Source organism: Melanotaenia boesemani, chromosome 10, assembly GCF_017639745.1.
Source record: "Melanotaenia boesemani isolate fMelBoe1 chromosome 10, fMelBoe1.pri, whole genome shotgun sequence".
Taxonomy (NCBI): domain Eukaryota; kingdom Metazoa; phylum Chordata; class Actinopteri; order Atheriniformes; family Melanotaeniidae; genus Melanotaenia; species Melanotaenia boesemani.
The window spans coordinates 423,708-436,329 of NC_055691.1; the positions used below are offsets into that span (position 1 = coordinate 423,708).

At 42.2% G+C, this 12,622-nt stretch overlaps 1 protein-coding gene across 1 annotated transcript in view; it reads left to right on the top strand.

Moving 5' to 3' along the window:
- Positions 1-12,622, top strand: part of itga11b (integrin, alpha 11b) — a 186,933-nt gene that overhangs the window by 156,459 nt on the left and 17,852 nt on the right. Inside the window, 2 exon segments of the mRNA XM_041996966.1 lie at positions 3,596-3,703; positions 3,903-3,998. Of these exon segments, the coding sequence (XP_041852900.1) occupies positions 3,596-3,703; positions 3,903-3,998 (204 nt within the window).

Genomic DNA, 12,622 nt, shown 5'->3' on the forward strand with positions numbered 1-12,622 from the left:
ACACAGACACAAACTTCATCCCTATATTTTATATCAGTACAGATGAAGCAAGTGATATGTGCATGTTTTCTTGTCATACAGTGAAATAAACTTTGTCCCTGTTTTCCATCCAAATTAGACACAGAAACTCATTTTCTCGTGATGTTAAAGAAACACCCTTATAATTTTCTGTAGTGGTTCATAGGGGAAAGAACACAAAAAATATGTGTCCAGATATGCCCAAGGCAATTAATAATATTTTAGCCACTAACAGAACATTCACACATATATAAAAGTCCTTTTTGAGGAATATCTATTAAATTATTGCCAAAATAATAGTCTGTCTGCCAAAGTGCAGACGCTCATTATTACAATTAAAATTTTAGAAAAAATTCCTCATAAAAGGCTCATTTTTCCGAAGGTTTATTGAGTTACCTCTAAAAAGTCTGCCCATCGAAATACAGAAGCATTTCAATAGCAGTTCATTAAATTATTACCTATTAAAAAACCCTTCGAAAAGAATTTATCATTAAAAAGTTATAAAAACACAAACATGCATTGAAAACTTTAATTTTGCTCAGACCACACCCCAGCTGGACACACACACACACACGTCAAGACACTCTAGCAGAGTTACACACACACCTCGGCTCCTATCATACACACACACACACACACAGCTGTTCTCACTCAACCTCACACCAACACCCTCTCAGTCAGTGCTGACTCAACTCTTTTTACTTCTTTATATGCCTCACCAAATCTTCTTCTCATCTTAATCTTAATTCCTTAAAAATCCTACAATTTATCTATCAAATTCTTATCCCAGGCCTGAGATTCTTACACTCTTGCTTTTAAATTTACACCACTAATCACTCTAAACTGGAGTCCAAATGACACCGAACAATTTATTTATTCTTATGTCTTACTATTCAAAGGGTTTCGGGCCCAGACCCTGAATTTGCATAAATTTATAAACTTTCAAATGTACATTTTAGAAACTCCAAAAACTCACAACACTTCACTATTTCTGAGGCTTTAACCATCTCTTTTTCCCTTGTTATAAGTGCAGGATCTCTGTCCTCACTATAAATTTCCTTGCAGCCTTTATGCTGTCTATCTGCTTCTTTTCTCTTGTCTATCTCTTTTCTTCATCAATTACCCCCCTTTCTCCACTTCGCCTGCGATGCGGAGAGAAAAAAAAAAACAACTTAAAATAAATTTAGCAGAGACACCTGTACAGACAACAATTCCACAAACATACCCACACAGAGAACTTTGCGGAGTGACCCCCTTTCCTCTCCCCAGAAAAGCAGACAAAAAAACACACCTGTCTTTCAGATTGCCCTCTGGAAGTCAACTTGGAGGAAAAAAGGCACTGCACGTCCAGATCGTCGTGACGTCAAATTTGATGTGTCTTGATCAGATGTGGAAAAATTGTCTTTCAGGCAAAAACGTCTCTGGACGCTGACTTGAATAATAAAAAGAAGTTTATTACAAAAGTTCAGACATCAAAACAGATTTCTGCAGCAAAATCTGGAGGTCCCAAAGCCAGAACGAAGACCTAAAGACTTGATGTGTCCTTCTGTCTTATATAGGGTTTAAACAAAGAAAATTCCTCAGTCCTGTGTCCTCCAATCATAGAGTTTGCCTATAGGATGCTCATTTGCATGGAATGCATGTTCTTGTGTCAATCCAGTCTGTGGGACAGAGAACCCCATATGGTAAAGTCTTAAGTGTGTACCATACAAATGCTATGCTTAGATACCGCATCATCATCCTACTTTTCTTTTGGTATCATGTAGTACTGTGGTAGTTTATATTGTTTTTTTGTGATATGTTCTGGGCAGCCTAGACAACTGTTATTTCCACATTTTAATCCTGTCCTTTTCTCCCTTTTTTTTTTTTTTTTCTCTCTTCCTCTATCTCCCTGTCAGGTTCGGCACTGACATATAAAGACTAAAGAAAATAAGATTACAATAAAAATAATAAAAATATCAAGGACACCCATGTATATAACATGTCTCCCTTGGTCGAGCAAATCTGTCAAGCAAAATATGGCACACAGACCACCGTTCTGTATGTCAGGATGTATGACAGGACAGGGTAAGAAAAAAAAAATATATATATTGTTCTTCCTTTAAAAACTCTGAGTAAAGTGAAGGAAGCTAACCCTGAAGCTAGCTGCTGAGCAAAGTGAAGGAAGCTAACCCTGAAGCTAGCTGCTGAGTAAAGTGAAGGAAGCTAACCCTGAAGCTAGCTGCTGAGCAAAGTGAAGGAAGCTAACCCTGAAGCTAGCTGCTGAGTAAAGTGAAGGAAGCTAACCCTGAAGCTAGCTGCTGAGTAAAGTGAAGGAAGCTAACCCTGAAGCTAGCTGCTGAGTAAAGTGAAGGAAGCTAACCCTGAAGCTAGCTGCTGAGTAAAGTGAAGGAAGCTAACCCTGAAGCGTGTTGCCATGTGGGGTGGGGTGAAAACTCCTGCTTTCCCTGGCCAACATCCTTCACAGCTTTCTCTGTCTGTAAGCAACAACCTCTCATGAATTGGCAGCGTTCATTAAAGCCTTTTAATTGTATATATAAATACAATATTCTTTATACTAGAAACTGCTATTCATCAAAGCAGAGGTAAGTTGTTTATACTTGGAAGTACACATCTTTTCATCTTTTTCCTTCAAAACTTGGAATTTTTCTAGTTTGTCCTGTTTATATTTCTTGATATTTCTGTTGTTCAGGCTCTCTACATCTCTACTTTTTTTTGTAGTTTCCCAACTGCCACAATGTCTGGTTGGTTATAAATCACTAGTTTATTAGTCTGGATCTGAAAGTCCTACAGGATCTTGGCTCTGTCATTGTACACCCCCTTCAATGGTATTTCTTATCTCTACCCTGGGCCTTTCTGTCTGAAGTCAGATATTCCCAATTATTATTCCATGGATCCTTTCCTTTCTCCATCTTCTAATCTGCTATCTGCATGAAGAGTTGATGAATAAGGAAAATGAAAGAGAACAAGGAGTAGAAGAGATGACCAGTGTGAACCAGGATTAGTATCGGTGAGGTGAGGAGGGTATGGAGTAGGATGAAGTGTGGAAAGGCAGCTGGTCCTGATGACATACCTGTGCGTGTCTAGGAGAGCAGAGTTTCTGATTAGGTTCTTCAACAAGCTCTTGGAGAATGAGAGCCTGAGAAATGGAGGAGAAGTGTACTGGTGTAGAGTTTTAAGAACAAGGGAGACATTAAGTTTTGAAACAACAGACGAAAAACGTTGACAAGCTGTACAATGAAGTTATGGGAAGAGCAAAGGAAACTAGGTTAAAGACAGAGGAAAGTATCTATGAGCAGAACTTTGGTTTCAAGCCAGAGTACTACAGATGTAATGTTCTTGGGGTGCTGTCCTCCTTGTGACACAGGTTTGTTTGCTGATGCTGCCGTTGCTTTTGGGTTGTACGTTATCAAGACAAGTTCAGACACCTATATTGGTACCAACTTCCAAGGTTTCAATATACATATATACATATATTCAATTCTGTTTTTATTTACCACTTTTTTTTAAACTGGGGTAGTAAAATCTTGAGAAAAAAATTGTTCTTGTTTTCCCTGTCTACCTTTATGTGCTACAGAACTACAGTAACAGTGTTGTCATGGCAATCCACTGCAAGCTGAGCCTGTTGGCCAGAGATGTCGAGGTGACGTTAACAGGAAGACTTGAGCTTCTTGCTCTTCATGCTGTGAGTGACTCCAACAAACATTTATTTGTGAATTATGTTGATACTTCACATGTACTGACTGATAACAGTCAGTACATGTGATAATAAAAAGGTCATGTTATTTTTGCAAAGAAACAACTTTGTTTATTCAATATATATGGTAACAGATAAATACTTGATATATTTGTAGTATTTAATTTTTATCATATAATATTTTTAGGTCACCTTCAGGTCTTTGGAGCTGCTGACTGTTGCCTCTGTCCAGCTTCATGGATCCAGTCCAATGTTCCTGCAGGAGGACAGACTTGTCAGACAGGTACAAATTTGATCTCAACTACTGTCATGAAATTGTTAGGGGGAAAAAAATCATTTAAAGAAAAAATAATTAAATACATTATGCAATTACCAATGAAAAATCTTAAATTTCTGGCAGATAGATAGTGTTATCTTGCAAATAACAGTAATCTGTATTATAAATTGTTCACCAGACTTACCAACAACTTCATCAAACAAGTAAATGAGTGCATGCAGATGTAGAGACATGTTTATGTCTGTATGTGATTGTTCTTTTTGACCAACCAATGCTTGGCAGTTCTTCAAGGATACCAAAACCATTGGCTTGGCTCTCTTGGAAATGGAGCTCAGTGCCAAGTAAAAAAGGATATTGTTACGGGTCTCAGGAGTGATGACGGCGTAACAAAGATGTTACCTGTTATCAGCAGGTGAAAGAAGAGAAGTAAGGCAACGTTGCATCTCGTTTCTCTCCAAAATTGCGTCTCTTTTATTTAACATCAGACATCACAATCATATCTGCATTTGTCATTTCAGTTTGCTTTAAACTCGACTTAACCAGTTCCATAACCAGTCCTTATGAGTCCTTTTGACCACCTTTACTAACATACACTCAATCATGACAAGCATTCCCCTTGGTTACTTCTGTCCTTGTGATGAGCACATCTGCATAACCATGTGTTCACATTAACAGTCCTTGTACATAAAGTTACACAGTTTTATACCGCAGTTTGTTACTGCTCCAAACATTCAAATAAAATGTATCATTCCCAAGAAATTGGTATTTTCCCTTTATATATAGCTAAACAATTCAAATAAAGCTTATGTAAAACGTACAGACCACTGAAATGTTCAGTATTGAATGTGTTTGTGAAACTTGGAAACATCTACAAGTCAACAGGTTCAGAACTAACAAATTAACAAAATAAACTTCATTATAAAATACAAATAAGGTGCTTATTTTTCATTAGTGCATTCAAGAGTGCAAGTAAACTCTGGCTGTTAATACACATGTGCACAGGAGTCTTCAAAATGCACCTAACCCCTCTCTCCCTACGTGCGACACACCACGCACGAGGTGCAACATGGCGGCTACTCAACAAACTTACCCCCCAAAAGTTACTCTACCCGACACTAAACGGATACAAACAACATGTAATGCGCACCGAACTTACGAATACAAAGTCCGGTTTATTTATTTATTTATTTATTTATTTATTTTTTAACTTGTCCTGTCCAGCATCATAGCAAGCAAAATGATAATCTGGTTGCTATATCGTGCTGAACAAATTTGCTCTGCCAAGGGGAGGCCTATGGGTAAGGCTCCTCTTGATAATGTGATTAATTTATTTATTTATTTACTTTGAATCACGGAATCTATGTAATCTTGCTGGACCTGACCGGAGGGGACAGAAAAAGATGGAAAATAGCACAAAAGAGCAAAAGGGAAAGAAGAATGGAGACAAAAAGATCACAGACAGAAGGAAAACGACCCTTCAATCCACACTATCACCAGACAACAAACTGTTACACCTGTACATGAACACACCAGAAAATTTCCTACAACTTTTACAAAAGCAGAAACACACAAACAGAAAAAAAACAAACAACAACAAAACAAAAAAAAACAGGGCTGCCAGTCATTAAGAGTTTTTAAATAATAACCAAATCAAATCAAAAAGACATAACAGCGACCAGATACTAACTCACAGGAAAAATGCGAATTTTTTTTTTTTTTTTTATAATTATCGCTTAATATTAAAAACCCACTAGACAACTCAGTGACTGTGTCAGCATGCAGAGCATGAGAAACAAGGAGTGATCAGTGATGAAGAGTGGTGAATGAGATCATGCAAATGCGACCACGCCTCCACGGAGGCCAGAGGCAGACCAGGGCCTGGGCCGGGCCCTCAGCAGCAGACCCGGAGCACCAACCCATGCCACCCCACCACAAAGACGACTCCAGCCCCACCCGAAGGGCGGCAGAGGAGAGCCCCAGCAAGAGCCCCCCACGGTCCCGGGGCACAGGCCCCAGTGGGCCAAGATCAGCAGCCGCCGGCCCCGCCAGGGACCGGCCCACCCAGGGCAGCCCAGGCGAAGGGCCCAGGGCCCCAGGAGCCCAGAGGCGGCCGCCCCACCCCCCAAAGGCAGAGGGCCCGCAACATGCCTAGGAGGACCAGGCCCCCCCAGACAGCCACCCGGCGTAGGCCAGCACACACCCCGATGTTCCAGCCGCACACCCCGGGAACCAGGGTGCTATCGGCCCCCTCCCCCCACTCCCCATCTACTTCAACCTGCACCCCATATAACCCCACACTCGCACCCTCCCCCGTGCCGCACCCACAATCACTCACCACCACACAATCACGCCACAGACAACCCTCCCACCATGCCCCGTGGGGGACACCCCAGGCGGACCAGCGGACAGCGAGCCCCAACCCCCATAGAGCCAGCAGCCCACCAGCGCAGCCACCCCGGCAGCCGCCCCCCCCCCCCCCCCCCCCCCCCCCCCGCCCCCAGCCACACACAGGAGGAGCAGGGGTGTAAGAGGTCCCCAATACCCTCTCCCTACCCGCTCCTGACTGTTTATGTAGTGTGTGTTGTGTGCAATTAAAATTGAGCGGCAGTGACTGCAATGAGCCGCGAGCCGGGCCACCTAAGTGGCCCCGCCCCCCATGCACCACATGCTATGCCCCCCAGGTGTTTGTTTGTGTGTTGTGTTTCTTGTGTTTTGGTGTCTCGGTGCAATTAAAACTGAGAGGCGAGCAGCCACAGGGTGCATCCAAGGAGACCACTGAATGGTCTCCTCCGTTCCACCCCGCATGGCTCCACGCCTCCCAACTCCCTACGTGTGTGTGTGTGTGAGACAGAGAGAGCGGGAAGTAAGAGGGGTCCGGGGATGTACGTCTAGAGGGAAGCAAACTTCCCTCTGGATGATGAGCCTTTAGTGGCATTAGGCACCCCTGCTCCCCAGGAGGCCCCCCAGGGCAAGACAGGCCAGGAGAGGCCGCCCCCCACGACCGGGCCATTCAGGGACCGCAGCCAGTGAGCCGCCACCCACCCCAGAAAGTTCCCACCCTCCCACACCCCTAAAGGGGAATGAGAGGATGGGGACAGCGGCAGACCCCCCATTCACACAAACATCCAAAGTATAGACACACACACACAACACACAAGCATCCCTGTCTCACACCCCAGCACCTCCCCCTATAATCCCCCGAATCCCACTCAGCCCTCCTTCAAACCCCTACACCCCCCCTGCCCCCGGGCCATACCCTGGGTCCCAGGGTGTCCACCAGACACCAGGGCATGCACCAACCCACACTACGGCAGCACATCCGGGCAGGCCCAGACCCCAGGCACATACGGAGCCCACCACCCCGGAGGGAGGAGGACCACCCCCGGGCACCAGAGCCCAGAAACCCCGCCCAGCCCGCCCCAGAATAGCCCGGCCACCCGGCTCAGGACCGACGCCCACCAACCCAGGCACCACCAGTGGCCTCACCCCCCGCCACGAGGCGACTCCAACCGCTGGCCCCCTCAGCCCCCGACGGGGCCAGACTCAGAGCCACCCCCACCGCAGAGCAGCCCGGTCCCGCATCACGGGCAACCACAAAAAACCCGCAACCACCAGTCACTCCCGGCCATTTCTCAAACCCCCATAGCAACAAGGTCACAGTCCTCCACCTACACTAAGTGATGGAACTAAGCACAGGGGACCAGAAGGAATGAGATTCAGCCGAATAGTTCTTTAAGGAGGCAGACATTGTCTCATTACTGATGTGGTCAACTAAGAGATTCCTAAACTGCTGAATACACAGATTATTTTTCTTTTTCCAGTTCACAAGGATAGTTTTCTTTGCGATGCATAATGCTGTACGTATCATGTGTGCAGAGTTAATTGCCATATTAATGTCATCCAAGTCACCTAGTAGACATAGTGCGGGGATTGTAGGAATATTACATTTAAACCATGTTGACATGTCCACACATACCTGAAGCCAGAACCTGCGGACAGGTGTGCAGGACCACAAGGCATGGAGGTAGTTATCTGGTGTGTTTTCCTTGCAGTGTGTGCAGATGTTTGATTGTGACAGACCCATCCTGAACATCCTTTGTCCTGTATAATGAGTTCTATGCAGAATTTTGAGTTGTATTAGTTGCATATTTGAATTTTTAGTCATTTTAAAGGTGTTTAAACATATTTGTGACCATTTATCTTTATTAAAGTTACTGGATAAGTCACCCTCCCATTTTGAAGTTGGAAGACAGATTGAGTCTTCTGGTTTAGATAATAGTCTATATGTTTTTGATAATAGCTTTGGGGCATTGAGATTCATGAATTCTGCCACCCTAATAGGTAGCTGTAAGTTTAATTGATTAATGGTATATTTTTTACATATAATAGATTTAAGCTGGTGATATTCTAAAAATGTTTTGCTATTTATTCCATATTGTGAAGTGAGAATATTAAATGACAAGAAGTTTCCATTTTCTATTATATGTTCTAACTGTTCTATTCCTTTATTTTTCCATTGAGTAAAATTGATAAGCTTTTTGTTTTGCAGGATGTCAGGGTTGTTCCAGAGGGGTGTAAACTTACATGGAAAAAGTGAGGATTTGGTTATTTTTAGAAAATCCCACCAAGCCACTAAGGAGGAACTGATATTGATGCTTTTAAAACACTTATGTGTTTTGATGGTTGAGCTGATGAATGGCAGGTCAGAGATAAACACATCCTCACACAATGCTTGCTCTACATCTAACCATGTTTCATCCATACTGCTAGGTTTAAGCCATTTGGAGATATACTGCAGCTTGTTAGCGAAGAAAACATGATTAAAGTCGGGTAGCTCCAATCCGCCTCTATCTTTAGTCTGTTGTAAAGTTTTTAGACTGATACGTGATGGCTTATTTTTCCATAAAAATTTAGATATATGTGAGTCCAGTGACTTAAACCAACTGGAGGATGGTTTAGTGGGTATCATTGAAAACAGGTAGTTTACTTTAGATAGAACCATCATTTTAACTGTGGCAACCCTCCCCATGAGTGATATGGGTAAGCGCCTCCACCGTGAGAGATCATCCTCTATTGTTTTAAGTAGCTGGACATAATTTAGCTTTGTTAGTTCTGATAACCTGGGGGGAATGTTTATGCCTAGATATCTAATGTTTCCAGACTGTATTGTAGTTTTGGGTATGTTTTGTAGGTCACAGTTGATGGGCATAATAATAGTCTTAGACCAGTTAATAGAGTATTCAGATATTGATGAGAATGTCTTAATAAGTATGATTGTCTGGGGGAGAGACGTCGGTGAGTTCTGGAGAAAAAGTAATACGTCATCAGCATAAAGACTTATCTTGTGTTCTATATTTTTGGCATGGATTCCTTTAATCTCTTTATTTTGTCTTATGGCAGCAGCTAGGGGTTCAATAAAAATAGCAAAGAGTGATGGAGAAAGCGGGCAGCCCTGTCTGGTGCCTCTCTGCAAACAGAAGCTTGGAGAGGTTTGATCATTGGTCTTCACACATGCATTTGGGTTGTTATATAATATCTTTATCCAATCTATGAAAGATGACCCAAACCCAAATTTGTTTAACGTTGCAAATAAAAATTTCCAGTTTACTCGGTCAAATGCTTTTTCTGCGTCTAAAGAAATTACTGTGGATTCCAGATTATGTAGAGTAGAATAATCTATGATGTTAATTAATCTACGCATGTTAGTAGAGGAATGTCTACCTTTAATAAAGCCTGTTTGGTCAGGATGTATTATTAGAGGGGTTATTTTTTCTATCCTTCTGGCCAAAACTTTGCTAATTATTTTGAGATCTACATTTATTAATGAAATTGGATGGTAACTGGATGGAAGTGTCGGGTCTTTACCTGGTTTTAATAGTAGAGTAATATTGGCTAGGTTCATATTTGAAGGTATTTTTTGTTTTTCCTTTATTTCTAATATCATATTGTAGAAAGTGGGTGCCAGCATTGTCCAGAATTCTTTGTAGAATTCTGCTGGGTAACCATCTGGACCCGGAGCTTTATTGTTGGGCATATGCTGGAGAGCTTCATGGAGTCCGCCGACTGAAAGGGGGGAATCCAAGACCATTTTATCTTCATGTTTTAATTGTGGAAGATTAATGTTACTAAGAAATTTATCAATATTGTCATCTGTTGTAGTTAGTTGCGTATATAATGTTTTATAGAATTCTTTGAAAGTGTTATTTATCTTGTCAGGGTCGTGGCTGATGTTTCCTTCTGGATCTCTGACAGAGGAGTTAGTTGTTTTCTCCTTATTTGTTTTTAACTGATTAGCCAGGAACCTTCCGGATTTGTTGCCATGCTCAAAATTCTCCAAGCGAAGTCTTTGCACCAAGAACTGCGTCTTTTTATCTATTATTTCATTAAATTCAAGTTTAGCTTTCCTTATAGCATTTAGTGTGTGTTCTTCTGGGGAGACATGGTAAGCGTCCTCTAAGGATTTAATTCTAAGTTCTAACTCTGAAATTCTCAAAGTTTCCTTCTTTTTCTTATGAGAAGAAAAGGAAATAATTTTCCCTCTCATTACTGCTTTTCCTGCTTCCCAAAGAACACTTGCTGAAGTTTCTGGCAAGTCGTTATTTTCTAGATATAAGGACCATTCTCTTTTGAAATAGCTGATAAACTCAGGATCTTTAAGTAATGACATATTAAATCTCCAGTTTCTAGTTGCTGGTTTATTGCTCTTACTTCTCAGAGTGAATGATACTGGTGCGTGATCACTAATGCTAATAGGATGGATTCTGATTTCTGACATGTCATTCATCAGCGAGCTGCTAGTTAAGAAATAATCTAATCTAGAATAGGAATGGTGAACTGAAGAGAAGAAGGTGTATTCTCTTAGTGTGGGATGGTGAGAGCGCCAAGCATCACAGAGATGAAAATCCTTCATGTACTGTTTTACAGTTTCTGAGGATTTCCAGACTCGATGAGCTCCTGTGGTACTTTTTTTCTCCAGTATAATGTTAAAATCACCTCCTACAATTAGTGTGTTATCTGAGTGACCATAGAGGCGAAGAGGGAGTGAAAGAAGGACGGATCATCAACATTTGGACTATATATATTTGCGATACATAACTTAACATTTTTAATAGATAATGTAATTATTATAAATCTGCCTTCTGGATCTATGATTGTATTATCTATATCAAAATTTAACCTTCTATTAATAAGAGTTGCTACTCCTCTCTGCCTAGAATTATAACAAGCTGAATACACGTGTGGAAACTGGGTTGTTGAGAGAAGATCTATTGTTGAGTTTGATAAATGAGTCTCTTGGAGTAATATTATATCTGCTTTCATTTCCTGCAAACGATTAAAAATGTTTAACCTCTTTTCCCTTGTGCCAGCTCCACGCACATTCCAAGTGACAAATGTGAGTTCGTTCATGAACCAACCACAGAAATGAGGCTATATGCATATTACTGAAGCGTGTGTGCGTGCATCCCACTGCTTCTCTGCGTGCATGTGTATGTGCCAGCTGGTTGTGACAGAGATGTATGTGCGCTTGTGCTGTTCTGTGTGTGTGTTCCTGTGAATCATGAAAAGTGCTGATGTGTATATAATATAATGACAAGTGTTACCGTTAACCGTTAAAGGGTCAGAGAGAAGAAGTGTAAAGAGTGAAAAGAGCGACAGTGCCAAAGAAAAAAAGTAATTTAAAAAACGCATCTGTGCTGAGAACAGTGTAGTGGAGACGGGCAGTGGATTTACTGTTAACTAAATTATCTTTTATGGCAGTTTTATGGATATAACATGATCTAGTGAGAAAACAGGAAAATTAAAGCACATACCAAGTCAGTAGAGCCACGGAGTGATGTCCGGGTCGCGATACAGCTGTCCATTAATAAATAATTTATCCACCGCGATGACAGCGCGAGCACCTTGCGTGATGGATTTCCTCCTGATGGGAAACAGGACTCTCCGTCGGTCCAGAATCTCTCTCGGATATTGGTCGTTTACTCCGAAGTTGGTTCCCTTCAGTTCGCAGCCCTGGTTCTTCACCTGCTCCTTCTGTTTGAAGCTGACGAACTTCGCTACAATAGGTCTTGGTCTGCTGGACCCGGGTTTCCTCCCGCCGAGCCGATGGACTCTGTGAAAGGAGATGTTTTTCACCGTTTCCTCCGGGAGCTTCAGGTGGGTTTTGATGAAGTTTTTCACCGTGGTCTCGGGGTCCTCCTCTGTCTGCTTTGGAATCCCTGCAAATACCAGGTTCTCTCTCATGCTCCGCGCCTGCAGATCGATCACCGTTTCCTTCATCTTCTTATTTTCCTCCGAGAGACGGGTCAAGCCCTCGGTGAGGGATTTTACCGACTCTCTGAGACCAGCATTTTCTACAGCCAGAGTTTCCACCTGCTTCTGGCTGAATTCTAGTGATTCACATAGCGCCTGGAACTCTTTGTGGAGAATTTCTACCAGGCTCAAACGCGCATCAAAACTACTGAGTTTCTTATCTATAGAGATCAGAACATCCGTTGAGTCGTTCCCCGGTGGTGAAATAGCTCCAGGTGAATCCTCATTTCGCTGTCTCTTGGACTTAGATGCGGTGGAGGGGGTGGACGTGTTGTTTGGAAAAGTCCGGTTTATTAACCAAATAATATGTGCTTTAGAGG